The sequence below is a fragment of the Colius striatus genome, chromosome 11 (assembly GCF_028858725.1).
Source record: "Colius striatus isolate bColStr4 chromosome 11, bColStr4.1.hap1, whole genome shotgun sequence".
NCBI classification, from domain to species: Eukaryota; Metazoa; Chordata; class Aves; order Coliiformes; family Coliidae; genus Colius; species Colius striatus.
In genome coordinates, this window is record NC_084769.1 from 2824315 (window position 1) to 2841343 (window position 17029).

At 45.5% G+C, this 17029-nt stretch overlaps 1 protein-coding gene across 1 annotated transcript in view; it reads right to left on the reverse strand.

Annotated features, from left to right (window-relative positions):
* KIF5C (kinesin family member 5C) overlaps nucleotides 1-17029 on the reverse strand; it is a 76365-nt gene extending 59336 nt beyond the window's left edge. Inside the window, exon 1 of the mRNA XM_062004681.1 lies at nucleotides 16904-17029. Coding sequence (XP_061860665.1) covers nucleotides 16904-17029 — 126 coding nt within the window. The remainder of the gene's footprint in view (nucleotides 1-16903) is intronic.

Below are 17029 nucleotides of genomic sequence, written 5' to 3' on the forward strand. Positions count from 1 at the left end.
ACTACTGCTTTAATTTAATGTGCTCTGACTAATTTAATAGACCTTTCTGCCTTCATAATCTATTCATTGGACTTCAGCAAAGCACAGGCAAGCTTAATGAAATTAACTTCAAAATGCTGTCACTCACATTTCAGATGAAGATCCTGTGGACACCAGAGGTTCCCAGGTAAACAGAAACCTTGCAAGGATATTTACAACATAGCATTGGGGTCCTTGTCTAACCTGCTTTTGATAGCTTCCATCTTCAACAGACACTCTTCAAACCCTTCTAGAAATAAATGACTCAATGAGCTCTGGAGGAAAGCCAGACTCAAAATCATCCACAGTTTCTTGTGTTTTACCAGGCTCCAGCATTTCAGGTAACCTATGCTACTCCCTTACATCAATAAGATATGAGAATCTGATACTTTTTTTTCCCCTGTGTAAAACCATGCAAGCCAGAAAAGTGTTCTTTGTAGAAGAAAAGAGAAAGGAAGGTACCACAATTACAGGATCCTGAGGCTCTTCTAGTGACAGGTCTCGTGATTTTAGTAGCAGTTGAGAATGAAAAGAGAACAATGAAACAAATGTCTATTTTGTAAAAATGCAACACTTGAAATTTGGTTTAAAGCCACTGGATTTCTGTCAAAAAAGACTATGATTTCCTGTCAGCAAAAATAAAACATTCTCAGCCAGGAAACAATGCAGTAAAACCTTTGCCCTGGCAGCTCCCCTGCAGCAGCCATGGGAGAGGAGTCAGACAAGGCTACCTCATGGACAGAGGCTGTGGGAATAAGTTCTGTGTGGAGCAGCATCTCTGCTTATTGTCTGTGTTTATAGTATTCCAACAAACAGCAAACAGAAAAGATGGGTGGGTGTTTCACAAACATGAACCAGAGCAGTTTGGGCAAAGTAAGTCCCAAGTTAAGACGCTGACTTCCAGTTCCTCCTACAGAAGAGAAGCACAATGTAAACCAGTCCTGGTTCAAGACAGAACCTACATCTTAATTCTGCAGTGGCAGTGCTGTGTTAATCTCCACTTTGTTAAACATATCACTTACAGATTTATGGGGCAACTGGGTGCCTCGGGAGATTAGCAACGGGATACCGAGCACTGTCACTTGCACATTCAAATCCACCTCAGGTCAGGAGAGGTCAAAATGAAATGAGAGGGCATTGCTGGTCTGTAGAGCAGCTTTCCTTTCAGTATGCTCCACAAAACCAAGGATTGAAGGGGATCAGAGAACAAACTACACCATTGGTCATGGAGCTTCTCGTCAGGCTGGATCTATATTGGCAAGGTAAACAAGTGAGATGCTCACACCCTACTGCCTGCATTGTATGCTATTTGTTCTGCAGAGAAAGCATTTCACCAGCACAAGCTTTGACATCTGCAGCTGTGCTATATACTCATTCAGTCTTCTGGGGATTAATCCAGAGCTACTAATTTGGAGGGTCTCAAAACTGCCCTAGCAATCACAACAGCCACAAGGCCGATGCAGGCAGCAAGTTTGGACACATCTCTGCTCCTCAAACCCTCTCCCTTCACATCGACCTGTGTGGAGCCAAAATGCCATCCATGGTGAGAACATGGTGCTTCTCCACTGGGGACATGCTCCACCAAAGAGGGTTGAATCGTTCTCATGCCATGATTGCCAAGATGGAGTACCAACAGTAACACCAGTACATGTGTTTTCCTCAGCTCTCAAGAACTGAAAGACCCCAAGTGTTCAAAAGCCCAGACTAGTAGCATCCAAGAGAAGTGAGAGAGGAAGATACCAGAGTCCATAATCCAATGGAGCAACTGTACTCCCAGGGATCAGGAAATAACCCTCACCCCTTGACACCTTGCTGCTTGAGGGTGTTTCCAACCCACTGGGAGACCAGGAACAACAACTTAGACTTGCTTCCTCATTTACAGCTGAGAAACTAAATGCCAGTAGCATTGAGAGCTTGAATGTTTACTGACCTGATGCTGTAGCAGGATTTTAAAAGCCCACAAGAAACAGAAACATTATCACTAGTCTGCCTCAGCCTCCTTTCATGCAATGTCATTAAAACCTCATGCACTGGAAACACTTCAGAGAATTAAGGCAGGAGAATGACAGCACTGCTCCTTCTGTACAAACCTCTACCTTTTCCAGTGAAAAGTGATGCTCAAGAGAACTGCAAGTGCATGAACCAGTGCAGAGCTGTCTGTGCTTTTATCTCTGGAGACATTTGATGCACAGCTGCCCTGGCATCTCCTGTGCTTCGTAGCCTAGGCTTGTGCTGTACATTGGAAACACCTCTGCCACTCAACAACTCTACTGATGGCTACAATTTGAGCACGCAAGAGCCTTCACAGGAGCTCAGATGTGAGGCAGGCAGAGCAATTACCCTGTCACCAAGTAATGTAGACAAGTTGCTCTTGGCAACAAACCTTTTCCAACGTGGAGGGAGAAGAGCACTCGCAGAACAGAGACCCCATGCACCAGTGCAGCCATTTTGATGAGCTGCTGTGCATCTGCCATTTCTCTGTTCTGCTGCTGCAGACTCTGCAGCACCTGGGGCTGTGGGGCCTGTGCTTCACTCTTGAAATGCACACCTCAAAGCCTGTTTCATAACAACACCGAGCAAGATTAGATCTTCCAGGAAGGAATGCATAGGGACTGCAGTGTTTCATACAGCCTTTGATTCCCACTACAAAATCACTGACCTCCTTTCACTCTGGCAACGTTTCCATTTATTTCTTTCACCTTTTCTTCTGGTTTTTATCTCAGTTTGAGCAGTTTCTTCTCCCCCTGCTATTTCACCCAACTGGAGAGAGGCAGGGTGGAAGAGAGAGGAGGCAGCTACCCTTTGGGAGGAAGAAAGCCACTCAGCATTAGCCAAGCACAAGCCCAGTCACCTGGAGCCTCAGCTCTAGCCTGCAAGAGCATTGGTTCCTGTTATCTGTACCCTCTTTATTGAGGAACCTGCTCACTCCTGTCCATAACCTTACAATGAACAAGCTTCTGCTTCTTGGCTTGTTGCACTGATTTCCTTACATATATCATCTCATTACCTGTAGTAAAGGGGGGGAAAACCTCTCAGTTTTACTTGGTACGTTCAAATCCCATGCTTTTAGCACCCCAAGCTAAAGCATTTGGGGGCAGCTAATTCTACCCTAATCATAGTTTTTACTAATGATATTAAAGCCCCAGGATTCTGTCTCTGATGTAGTGGGGGGTACTTAATCTCAAACAGAAACTGTTAAACAGAGAACTCGATGTTATCCATAGAACTCACACATTTGTGGGACCAGAGTCGTGATACAGCAGTGTTTAGTTTGGCAATAGTCAGCAATCCTGTTCCTGTACAGGCATTCTCATTTGTACCTCTAGTTCATTAGACTCACATTAGGTAATCAGACAAGGAGAGACCAAAAAATCCTCCTCACAAAAGCACTGCATTCCCTTACGACTTAGGATTACTGGCTCCTCCATTTGTGCATCAGTTATCAGGAGGAAAACAAAGTATTTAAGAATCTGGGTTTTGCATTTCTGATAATTTATCAGTGAGGCATGAACTTAAGTCAGACAAGAAATAAGGAATTGTCTAAACCTCCTTCAAAATCCCAGTGGAACTAGTTCCAAATGGCATTGCATTTGGTAGCGAGAATATCTACACCAACTTGTCCCACAGTGAGAAATTAGTGGTGACAAGTTATGCTTTCCTGGACAGCTGGCAAAGGGGTTCTGATTGCCTTACTACACAGAATATAGCTCAAACTCTTACACAAATAATATGAATAAGAGTAGTGTTATAGAGCTGGTTAGAATACAGACAGAGGCACACATAACACTCCTGTGAACTTTGTAAGAACAAAGAGCTGCAGAACTTCTTTTTGCAATACACTGCTTGGACCTTCTTTGGTAATTTGGGGGTTTTCTAAGTGCAAACATAGATTTTTCTGGCTCACAACCCCTTCCTGTGCTTTCCCTGCAGCTAGAAATGCATTACAGCTTGCACATAACATCATATCTCTTGTTAGAGCACAGCAACAAGATCAGCAGAGCAGCCCTGCATGCTACTAAATTAGCCAGAAACAGGCAATGCTGGCTGGAATGGTCTGACAGTAATTCTGTTATCAGATTTAGTAATGCTTATCTATTCCTTCCGCATTTCCCAAATCTTCAAAGCAGGGTACAAACTGGTCTGCCACACTCTGTTCTCTTATAGTGTTCAGGAGGCATTAAAAGTGACCACATTAAATGCTTGAACACGAGAGAAAGTTCTTGTACTGTTTTTATACCCAGCGTGAAAATGAAGATGGAGAGAGGACCATGACCTATAAAATGACAGACACATAAACACAGTACTTGAATGTAAATCAGGATTCTTAGTCTCATTTTTCTCTAGCAGAAACAAACAAACCCTGCACCACACAGGACTGACAACCTGCAGAAAATAAGGAGGCTAAGGAGGGTGAAAAGTGTCGTTAAGACCTTTTGTTTACATCAGCATAAGCGGCTGCTGTCCCTGTTAAGCCACAAGCCTTTCTGCTGATGGACTCCAACCTCCAGCCACCCTGCTTACCTTTAAGCTTATCATTTGGAACTATTTCAAAGAAAACCCTCTTAGTCTTGAAGCCAAAAAGGTCTCTTGTCTATCTATCTATTTGTCTTTATCTATTTTACATGTGCTAGACCCCGAAGTCTCTGAAATCCATGCCCCTCCAAATGGTAGACTGCAATAACAGTAAAAAGCAAAAGTATAAAGCAAATGGGTCTCATTACACAAACCAGCTCAGCCTTGGAGATAAGGGGTAACTGAACACAGCCTCTTCTTCATCTTCATCAGGCCCTTCTCCCTTACCCCCCTATCAAGAGAGGTAGCTTCCCAGACACATCAAGCAGGAGCTGTCCGCTTGCCCTCCACAGCAGCTTACCTAGAGAGGCTGAATGCTGCCTGCTGCACGCATCCAGGGCAACAGGGCATCTTTATGAGCAATGCTCCACTTGAATGATTGTGTAAAATCCTCCAGTGCAGCATCAGAGCTGTAGCAGCAGGACAGTGCTGCTGCTGTGTCCCTATCCAGCTCTCAGCAGGAGCTCCTGCTGCTGCTCCAGCCTTTGCCCACACCTATGACGGCGTTCACACAGTTCAGCCATCGTGTGTGGTGGACACACATGTACACTGTTAGTGATGGCTCTGGTGAAAAGTGGGATAGGTAGACAGCAATTTACTCCAAATCCTAAAGGCAGAAGGTGACGGTCTCCAGAACAGAATAATTGCTCTGAATTCCCACCTCCACAAGCAAGAATGCAGCTGCTTCAGCTGTCAGGCTTCTTGTGTTCTAGACAAAGTCTCAAATGACTTTCTCAAAATGAAACCAAAGTGTGTACCAGCAACTGCCATGGTTGTACCAACAATCAGAAAACCCTGAAATGAAAGCCACCAAACCCAGTAACAGGTAAGAGAAGAGCAAGGAGCATTGTCATTGTATAAACAGGGAATCAAGGAGCTGATGAGGTCACTTGCCAGTCACATCCAGGTGTGTTCAGTTATACTACAAAGACTGAATCCAAACCAGGCCAAAAGCAAGCTCTATTCAGGTCAAAAGCTGCATCACACCAGAAGAGCAATATACTTGGTTCATTTAACATTCTACATTCATAAAGTGCTGCCTTTGCTGAAACAGCACACGTATGTATCATAAAACATAACAAGGAGACAGCCCTCTTAATTTGAAGAGAAAAAGCAGTCCCATATTAAGTTCTATACTATTGACCAATTGTGACAGAAGTGAATCTTAAAAACAAAAAAGAGGAGAGTAGTAGTTGAGTCTGCTTCTAGAAAACAAGCCTCTCCATAAGCCTCTGGGCCAGCTCTGCAGCCAGCACAAAGCACTGCAGGCAGCACCAGGAGCCGCTTCCCTCTGCGCCAGCTCCCATCCTTCTGCCAGAGGACATAGAACAGAGGCTGAGCTTCTCCCTGCTCCCACTGAGGTGGCCAGTGCTACACCTACAGACACTCAGTGCTGTGCTCCCTGCATCTACAGACACTCGTAGCTGTCTCAGAGAAGCAGCCTTCAAACACCTTGATTAGAGGATGAAGGCAGCAGTGACTCATCTCAGCACCTTTTTCCCCAAGGGGAGCAGTTCTGCAGGTGAACTGGGTGTTTCCCAAGCCAGGGACTGACTAGCAGAGGCTTCCATTTCTCATTTGGTTTTACCCCAGCTGTGCCACTGGTTCATGCAACATGTCAGGTATGAAGTACCTTAGGTACTTCCATCAGCTCTTTGCAGCATAGTCCTACCTTCCTCCTGCACAGAAGGAGGGAAGGCAACTCTTACACAGTGCTTCACAGCCCCAAGATCACATATGGTATAATCAAAATACATTGTTTATGCTGGCAACAGTTTTGTTTGAAGTTTATAGCTAAGGTTATTCTACAATACTTAGAAAATCTGGGCTGCACATAAAGCAAGAGATGGACAGAATAAATCCTCTATTACCAACAGAAGCAAACATTTTGCTCAAGTATAAAGAAACACATGCTTCTGTATAGCAAGATTAACTTTGCTTCAAGATTTATTTGCATCATTGAACTGTTTTGCTTTGAAGTTAAACTGTAAAAGATGCCATAAAGTGAAAAATAGTCATGGCAATACGTTTCTAAAATGACAGCAGAGTTTTCTACTGGCTGTTTCTGGTTGACCCAGAAAGTGGTAAGACAATAAAAAAGCATACAAATAGGTTCTAAGAGGAGTAAACCAAACAAAATGCAATAAAGAGAGACAGGGAAAAGAGGGTAATATAAAGGGGGGGGGGGGGGGAAACATAAAGTGTAACATAAAAGGGGAGAGAAGGAGAGGATGGCTATAACATGGGGATAGCAGTTCAAGACTAATAGGTCCATCTTCAGTAGTGGTATTTAGTGTGATTTATACAGACAAAAGTCAGTGTTGGGCTGCTAAAGAGGAAAACTGCTGCAGCCAGAGAAGATTGAGCTGTATGAATGCAGACTCTGTGTTACTCTGCTGTGTTTGCAGAGTAACTGAAACAGCTAAGAGCATCAGCAGTAAGACCTAGGAGTAGCATGGCTTCCCAGGGTCAGAGAAGTCATTGCATTTCCAAAAGGCACATGGCATTGACCAGGCCATCAGCAAATTCTGCCAGGTACACAGAAAATGAGGCAAGAGGCACACATTTGCTGTCTGCTTGTATCTGTATAAGCACCTCTTGATGGATCATCACTGTGTGTTATGAGCTAGCCCAATGTGCATACAGATACACACATAGATATACACATCCTCCAACTGCACTGAGTGCTTCCCTCACCAGGCTCTAGTGCCTGCAAGCACAGCTGCTCAGCTATTTGTACTACAGAGCAATGGATCAAAAACAAGCCAGATGACTTTCCTTAGAAGATGTTTGGAACATACTAAGTGAACAATACAGTATCTCAAAGCTCTGTGAGAAGTTGCAGCATTATCCACCTCTCACTGTTGGCCTAAATACAGATTCAAGCAATTCAGGAGAACTGTACAGTCAAGAAAAGAGATTACAACTGCAGAAAAAACCAACTTTTGTTAACAGCCTTGCTAAAAATATTCACTAACCCAGTTACCTCAATTCAGATAACGGTCTCCTGCACATCATGTGTTAAGTGAGAGAATAATCTAGCAGCCAGAATGGTACTTGTGTATCTCTATAGGTTCCCAATGTAACCTTAAAAGCCAACTTTCAACCCCTGCAATAGGAGGTCTTCTTTTCCTCACAGGCTGCCACAAGGACAACTAAATAGAAAAGGCTGTGTCATAGCAACAATACCTAAGTCAAGTCATTAACATTTTGTTCAGGAGTACAGTCAAAGTTACTGTAAGCCCTTGGGGCATTTGCCACATAAGAAAACGTGTTTCCGGGTATCACATCCTCCTCATGCAACAGAAATGTTTAACAACAGTTTCAAAATAAACAGCTTTTTGGGAAAAATAACCCCAATAAGAGTCTTACACCAACTAACAGCATCTCCCATCCATCACTATAACTAGGGAGCAGAGTAAGATTTCTTTTAGCAGAGAGTGAAGAAGTGCATCACTTTTAGCAAAGACATCTAAGAGGGCTGCTATTAAATATTTAAGTTCTTATCTCCGAGTACTCATTTCTCATGGGGAAAAAAAAATCCAACATTCTTGCTTTCAAATAGACTCTATCTCATTAATTTGAAAATCTGCATTTTCTGAAGCTGTCGTGGGACCAATTATCAATATCCTACTGGGAATCTGATAACAATCACGGGCGTTTCCAGGACATCCCATAAAAAGTCAAGAACCAAATAGGCCATAAACATAGAGAAATGGCTTGGCTCTTTCCAGCAGCTGGATAAAACCAGGAATCCACCAGAAATGCTACGCCTACCACATCTTTTAAGAGTCTCAGGCATCCCATTTTGGATATTTTGGAGTGAAGTGGGGTTTTTCCGCTGTGCTGGTTTGGGGTTTTTTTCAAGTATGTCACGTTTTCACACTTAAAAACCCAATAAAACTGAATAAAGATATTTTCCCAATTCCCAAAGCCGTCACCCAAACTCAGTAATCCAATATGCACTTTCCAGTGGAGCTAGAAAAACAAACACTGGCTGCACCACAGTCAAAAGTGTTGAGCTATTACTGAGCAGCTCCAAATCGCTTTCCTGCTTCTGCAGCCGCAGCATCAGCTGAAGCACAGATGAACCCAGGTTGCACACCCTGGCTGTTGTCTCAAATGACTCAGATGTAGTGTCCTGTCATTTTTCAGCCCACTGCCAAAGCAGAGCTTCTCTGCCTCACCCTGCAGCATCCTGGGTCTAAACAAAAGAACTGAGAGCAGACCCTGAACCAAGACTCATTCTCACAGGAATACACTTTCTGTTCAGCCAGTTGAGTAACTTAGTAAATACCTTTTCTGAATGAGTCTTACCTTGGTTGTTGACCTCCAAGATTTAAAAGGCTGCAGCAACACAAGAAAGTGTCTGACAGCAGTTGGTAGGTAATTGTGTCTGGTGGTGGTGGGCTGCATTAAAACACATCATGTCTGATGTAGGCAGACCCACTTGAGCAGGGGGGTCGGATTTGATGATCTTTAGAGGTCCCTTCTAATCCCTACTGTTCTGTGATTCTGTGTCAAGCTCAAAGGGATCCAGCAAAAACAGACACAAAACATCCAGTGCACAGGACTGCAGTCTGTCTTAAGGAAACAGAAACACTAAAGATGACACAAACACATCGTCCTGTGTAGGAGGGACCTTTTGATGAAAACATTCACGCCAAATTCCAAAAGCACTTTTATATGCAACTAAACCAGCCAGAATTCAACAAGAAATGCATCAGCAACACGACCATCCCAAGCCACTGAAACTGGATTCTCTGTGCTCCTTTTCCCAACAGAGAACAGATCACCCCATTCATTTCTTTCTTCTATGCCACTGCCCTCTTTTCAACACATGGCCACAACTCCCCTTTTCCCTATGCTTACGGTATTGCCAGTGCACAACACAGCTGGGTTTAGGCACACTGAAACCTTCAAACAACAGAAGTGACAAATACTGATGATACAAAGTGTTTAACACTGTCCTCGGTGAGAGGAAGATCCCACCTTTAAGAACACACAGCTGTGAGATCTGAGGGTGTTGCAGCTCTGCAGCTTGCTCACATGTGCTGCTTGCAGCTAGAAATGCATGTTAGTGCCTGGAAACACATTAGGCATTTCAGAACAAGTGAATTTGGAAGAAAACAAATCCTAAGGTGAGTCATTTTAATCATAACAGGATGAACACCAAAGATAATACCAAGGTTGTCAACAGCCTAGTTAAAAACTGTCAAAAAAAGCTAAATGAAATAATCTTTTCTCCTAAACATCTGTTTTTAGGGAACTAGCCCCTCCCTGTCCCAATCCTCAAAAACCTGCTACAGAGAAAAGCACATTAACATTAAAGACTCATAAGTGGCATCTCATCCTTCATTTCCTCTTTTGTAACAGCTTTTATTCTTCTGGCACAGTTTGAAACACTGGAACAATACGTGGAGATGTAAGCACACATCAGTCCCTCACAGCTTCCTCTCTGCACGTTAAGCCTTCATTTAGGGCAGGAAGCTTCAGGAGAAATCATCTCCAATGATGCAGAGAAAAAAAGTACCCCCAGACCTCCCCAAATACCAATAAATCTGACTGTAACAGACTGAACAGCCATTTGCAAAAGCGAATCCAAACACCAGTGACTAACTACAGTGTCTCAGGGGAAGGAAACAAAGACTGCAACAAGCTGGAATGAGCTATGTGAGGATAGATGCCGAATGGCCCAAACCTTCTGGTCTCAACTAAAAGCATCCTGCACCAGAGGAAAAAGGCAACACTGAGAATGGTGTGAGGGTACATTTGCCAGTTGTTTGATAATCTATCTCATTGAAATATATCACCTACATCTTAAGTTTCAAAGCATAATCCATGGCTTTGACAGGATAGGTCTGTATGATGAAGATGTCTTTAGAAAAATATATCCAAGGTGGGATTAGAAAAAGATTTTAAAAAAAGCTTTTGATGGCCAAAGAAAACACAAAAGGGAAATTGTTGTGGTGAAGAAATAATAAGCTTTGTATTTTGAGTAAATCATCTTTCTATCACCACCCATCAAAAACAGACACTGGTTTTGCACGTCATTTCTCACTACGTTTTTAGGAAACACAAAAGCACATACAACACACATTGATCTCTGTCAAATACTTTTCCCCCAGTTCCACACTTATAGATTAGCTTGAAAGAGTATTCTTTCCAGAAGAGAAACAGCAAAGGATTCAGGAAAAAAACCAAACAACCCCCCCAAACCACACTGTCCTTGCAGAAGTGACTATCTGTGCTTAAATCTAACGAGAATATGCCAAGCAGCATTTAACAAGCTGAGGCTTTTGCTTTGAGCTTTAACTGAGAAGGAGGTATCTCGATCTCAGGAGTACCTTAGAAAACTGGTTCAGTGCCAACCCAGTCTCAGGAGCCAAATCAGCTGCTGCTCATCCTGATCCCTGTAGTGCATCCCAGGGCTTGGGCAGACACGAGGGCATTGCTTGTACCGGCCACTTGCTACTCTGCTAACAATGGCACACCCTGACCACGTTTCAAAGCTCTGCACAAGCCAAATCCTCATGCAAAGCCATAGTGTTTCCTTAGGAAAGGTATCTCCTCATCCCCTACTGACCCACATCACCTACAGCCCAGGTGATGGGATTGGACAGATGCAAAGGCTGGTGGTGGAGAAGGAGAATGTTTGGGGTTTGAAGAAGATCCGAGACTTCTTGCAGTTCCCCCAGTTTACATTACAGAGAGAGAAAGTAATGCTTGTACATTATGTTTGTGTCAGTGCTTTTTGGGAGTATCTCTGTGTCAAGAAATAAATGTATCATATTTCTTGCTAATTAGATCCAGAACAGTTTAATCCTTTAACCAACGCACTGTAAAAAGAGACCCGAAAACCTACTGTGCCGGTCGTCTCCTCAGTCCCATGGTTTTAACCATCTGCACAAGCGCCTGAAAATAACTGTGAAGCACAGCAGCATGCCTGAGGAACACAACTACTCTCTTTAAATATCACACACAGGAGCAGCTCCCTGAATGGCTACTGCACCAGTTCTTCAGTAGATGAAACCGTTTCTTCTGCAAGGCACAGAAGAGCCATCCAGAGCCAGCAGAATTATCTTGTACCTGTTCTTTCCCAAATGTACAGCAACATGCTACGATCTACAGCCTTCCACATCTTCCTGAGATATCTACTGGCTTAGGCTGCTGAGAGAAATCACCCAAAAAAACCCCCAAGAGCCTGATCTGTCAGTCTTGTGCTCCTGCTGCTGCTCTGGAAATAGTCTGACCTGAAAGCAACGTAGCCCAAAGCCACGGGGGAATGAGCACAGCACGTCGTGGTTCATCTCATGCACAAAACAGGAAAATGCAGCAGGTTAGAGGTGTTTGAAGCTTGTGGCAGGGCACAGGGAAATCTTAGGGTGTAGGAGGATCACAAACAGCTCCCACAAAGGTATTTGTCAGCTCCTGGTGTTTTCAGACACCATAGATTCCATAGAAATGTCATGTTTAGCTATGTCAGTTATTTGTGCCTCACAAGACTCCTTCACAAAAGCTTTCATACAAAACTTGCTCAGCCTTCACTGGAAACCACACCAAAGATGCTGGGAGACAAAGCAAGCATTAGCTTCCCAGATTAAGTGTTCTGCTAGGAAAATGACATGCTACATCCCCATTGACGTATCTTACATCAAGACACAAATCCCACCTCACTTCACATCCTACATCGAACCAGTAGGAGCTTCTTATGAAAGGTATTTATAGACACATCATGAACAAATCCTCCATAAGCACAACGGTTGTGTATTTTGAGGTAGAGATGGTTGCTTGCCTTCTTGTGAGAAGCACAATGTACCACACCCCATGAAAAAGCAGCACATGGTAGGGTTTATCATTTGTATTTGTTTTTAACTAGACATTTATCTGCTTTGCCAGGAGTTGTCTTTTTTTAGGTCTATCTTAACCACAGAATGGTAACTGCTTAACAACATACAGAGATCTCTGTATAGGAAGGACTTAAGGACATGTCCACTTTTCACTAGTACAAGTTCTCCCGATTTCACTGGCATACATAAAGGTAAAAGGTATCCAAATATTCCAGGGATAGAAATAAGTGGGAATCTCTCCACAAGACATTCCAAACAGTATTTCCAGCAGGAGTATTAAACCCCACCCCGCTCGGATTCCACCCAACCCACTGCAAAGGAATCAGCCATCAACCTGTGTTTTCCTTTCTTTCCTGGCTTATGACACTGCAAAACAGCGGTGACCATCACACAGCGGCAGAGTACCGGGTTTGCTGGTTTGAGGATGACGTTTCATAGACGAAAGAACAGGATTTCCCCCCATGTGAGTGAAGCAGAGTGCTGCAGGGACCCGTCGCTCTCGCGGGTGCTGTGCCGAGAGGGGCTGCGGCGCTCGGCAGCTCCTGCTGAGCCGCGCTTCGCTCGTGCCCTGGCGCCGCAGCACCAACAGCAGCTGACAACCAGAATGAAGAGGCTTTTATCCCCTTCCTCGTAAAATACTAACGTGATGTTTCCGAGACGGCTACAAATATTCGTTTCAGACGTTCTCCTTGCTAAACGGGAGGTACCTGGCTGAAAAATCAGTTTGAGATCAGCCTTGCACTAAAGGGAAGCAGTCACCCAGGACTTCACAGAAACAGCAGGTGAAAACCCTGTCTCCTTCACAACTCGATTCCTAAATATTTAACGGGGGGGGGGGGGGGGGGGGAGGGGGAAGGGTTGGAAACACTCTCACCCATAAAGCTAAACCAGAACAGTTTCCTCATGGGGAGCATCCCACTAGATGCTGAGCCTCTCTGCATCCTCCATTGCAGATGCTCAGGAATAAAAGCACAGAGGAACAGGGAGAATCACGAAGAAACCACACACCAGAAGGATGCCTCAGTTGCTTACCACAGCAAAGAGCTCCACACTCTCTGACAAGACCATAAGAAGGAAGCCAGCTAGAAAAAACACATTTTTAGGTATGTCAGCCAACACAATCAATCAGAAAGTCACCTTGAGGTTGCAGGGGAGCAGGAACATAAAATGAAGCTGCAGTCTGTTGAGACTGTTGGGTAGGTAAACACAAAAGAAAGAGATGGATTTACCACTGTATTTTAAATGTTAAAGGAGGATCAAAATACAAAGCTAGAGAGTGGGTTTCCTTTGATTTAAGTGAAGGACAATTTAAAGTAAGACATTTTAATCTTCCCTGCTTGACTGCATTGCATGTGCAAAGCATATGAAGAGGGATGGAGGAAGCCAGAGTATAAGACATGGAGTCAAATCCCAACTCTGAGGGGTTTAACCAGCTTAAACTGAGTGAGGCCATCGCCCTAGGACTTCCCTGACAAAGACCTCTGAACCATGCAATCACAGAGACAGATTCCTAGACAGGTGTGAAAGACATCCTGGGGAAACCCAAGCCTCAGCTGCCAAACTTCCTTCATTGCTTTCAAGAAACAGCATGGAGTAGAGATCTCTATTTCTTGTTGGAAAACCTGCTCGAAGCCCTAGGGAGGTATGATGGGAGGTGATGGTGGGAAGTTGAAAAAGGAAGCATTTTCCCCACAGTTGTTTGTTGGGAAGGAGAAGTAAATTTATTCAGACTTACTAGTCAGACAAAACCCCAGCAATTTCCTTTAAAACGTTTTAATATTTGGTTTTTTTCTTGCCTGATGACAGAATTCCTCAAGGAGGGTTGCTGGTTTGGTTCTTTACATTTTAACAGAACCCCTTGCCACTATTTTATGGATCAAAAATGAAAGCTGCACTGCAGTGCTTTCCAAACGCTCCAGTAAAACAAACGGGGGGGAAAAGTGGTTCCAGTTTATTTTTGCTTTAGATTATGTTTCTAAGAGCTTTTGAAGACTAAAATCCCACCTTTCTAGATGGAATCTACTCTGGTAGTGCCTTCCACCAGAACTGGGATTCCTCATCCCAGCCAGGTATTATTTGTTGGTGCTAAGCAGCCACCCTAAAGCAGTAAACAACAGGAAGCAGTAGCACTGCCATGTTGCAGTGGCATCCGCTGTGCATCCCATTATGCCAGAGCTCAGCCAGCTCAGCACTGCAAATAAAGAGGAAAAAAGAATATGGAAGGCTTGTAATGTTCATTTACATGTGCACAAGTACAAATATCCTCATGGAAGCCTGTCTGGCTGGTTTGTCTTTGAGGACTTATCGCACTAGTCAACAAGACTAAGGAGTGCACCCAAATAAAAGACCTGTGAAGGGAAAGGAAAAGCACACTCTGAGCTTCTGACTAGATCCTCAAGATGGCAAATAACCCCCCAAAATGATCCTGCCAAATGGAATAGATATAAAAAGAAACACTTGTATGTATTTATACTAACAAACCCATTGGTGCAGTTCTACATTTTGGTTTGTTTTTACAGGGTGGGAAATTGACAGTTGTTGGTATTTTTCCTTTTCCCCTGTGCTAAAGGAATTGGCTCCTGCCTGCAAGACAGAAGGACTGTTTTCCATAGCATCACAGCTACTGTTTTCCCAGACAAAAGATACTTTATAGATAAAGATGCCTTAAATACTGGCACCTTCACTTGAGGAAGGGGAAAGGAATCTAAATGTTACTTCTCTTAATAGCATTGTTAAGGAATTTACACTAAGTGTATTTTAATCTACTTTTCATAGGTCTGATGATTTATTTATTGAAGGGAGAGAAGGGAATTTGCTGGCATTTGTTTCTCAAACGTCCAAATGACTGCGCTACAGTTACACTTTCCCTTCCAGAAAGGAAAGTTTGTTGCCCGAAGGCAGCCCTGCATTGTTGAGACTGATAACCTACCGATTACTCCTTTGTTAAGAGGTTGCTACCGGTGTTACAACTTTAACCTCTGAATAAAGAAAAGTAATCTGGCTACTCAGAAAATATTTTAAAATGAATCAAGATACACAAGTTGGCCATTTATGTCCACATTGGCTGATTTTTCTCCATGCTTTTCCACAACTGCTTTCCAACTATCCATGATATTAAGTTTATTAGAAACTGAAGGTTTTAATAAGAATCTTGACAAATCATCCAGGTAATCGGTCCTTCTTTGTACTATCGATTAGTTTTAAGATCTCTGTATTGTAATACGGTACGGATCATCTCATGGGTTTAACCACAGGAGACCAACGCACAAAACAAAGCACCCAAGACGTGGGCTGGTTAGATAGTCAACCAAAACCGTAACTGGAGTTCAAGCGCCTGGTGTTGTGTGTGTACACCCACCAAAACCAGCACACCACAGACCCCCGACCCCAACCAGCTCTGGAACACTCCAGCTCCGGGAACGAAAACCCAAAGGCACTTTGCTGTGCACGGGTGACGAACAGGGCGGTGAACGCCATATTCGACACTCAGCAGAGGAGCCACATCCCGATCCGCGGGGGCACAGCTACACGGAGGGCTCCGGTTCACGCAGACTTTATCCATTTCCAAGCCGTTGCTATTGTGAACAGCCTACGCCCTCCGGAGCGTGGGCAGAACGCCGAGCTTGGGTACGTTCTTGCTGCGAGTAGTGGACTCGATGCTGGTTTTTTTTCTTTACATGAGAAGAAAGAACTTCGCCCCGCGTGGGTCACGTTAACTAACGGTGCTCACGCACCCCTCGGCTTGCTCCGCAGGTCCCCGCCGGCGCCGGCGCCTCGGCGCACCCTGCCAGCTCTCACCGGGCGGCGGCGGCGGCCGTGCGGGACGGGCTCCGCGCATCAGCCCGCCCCGGCCCCCGCTGGCCCCGGGGACACCCCTGCAGCTCCACGGCCGCCCCGGCTTTGTCTCGCCCGGCAGGGCTCCGCGCGGGGCGGGGGGTGATGTCGCTGCAGAGTGCTCCCGCTGCCCCGACCGAGGGCATCCCCCGCCGCGGGGATCCCACCGCGGCCCCCCGCGCACCGGGAAAACTTTTCCGCGGCGGCTGCCGCAGGGGCGCGGCGGAGGCGCGGACGGCCGCCCCCGCGGAGCGCGGCGAGCATGCCCAGTCACCGGCATGACATCAGCGCCAGCTCGGCAGCCCCCTCCCCTTCCCTCCCCGGGCCCGGCCGGCGACCCCCAGGGGGAGCGCAGCCCCCCGGCCGCCGTAGCGGAGGGCAGCCCCCCCAGAGGGGAGCGGGCCCCGCGGAGACCGCCGCCGCCCCTCCCTCGCTCCGCCGCAGCGGGAACAATGGGCGCGGGGCCGGTGGGTGGTGGGGAGGTGGGAGCTGTGGGGCTGCGGCGGGACGCCGGGGAGGGACGCTCTGCCCAGGGAGAACACGCTCGCCCCAGTGCGCAGGGGGAGCGGGGGGGGATGCTCGCCCCGTGGCGGCACCGCGCAGCCGGCAGAGCGATGCGGCACACTCACCCCGATGACCACCGTCTCGTCGCCCTTGAATTTGGGGATGAATTTGTCCCCCCGGAGGATCTCCGCCTCGTTGAGGGGCCGGAACCGGCACATCACTTTGATGCTGCACTCGGCGGGATCCGCCAT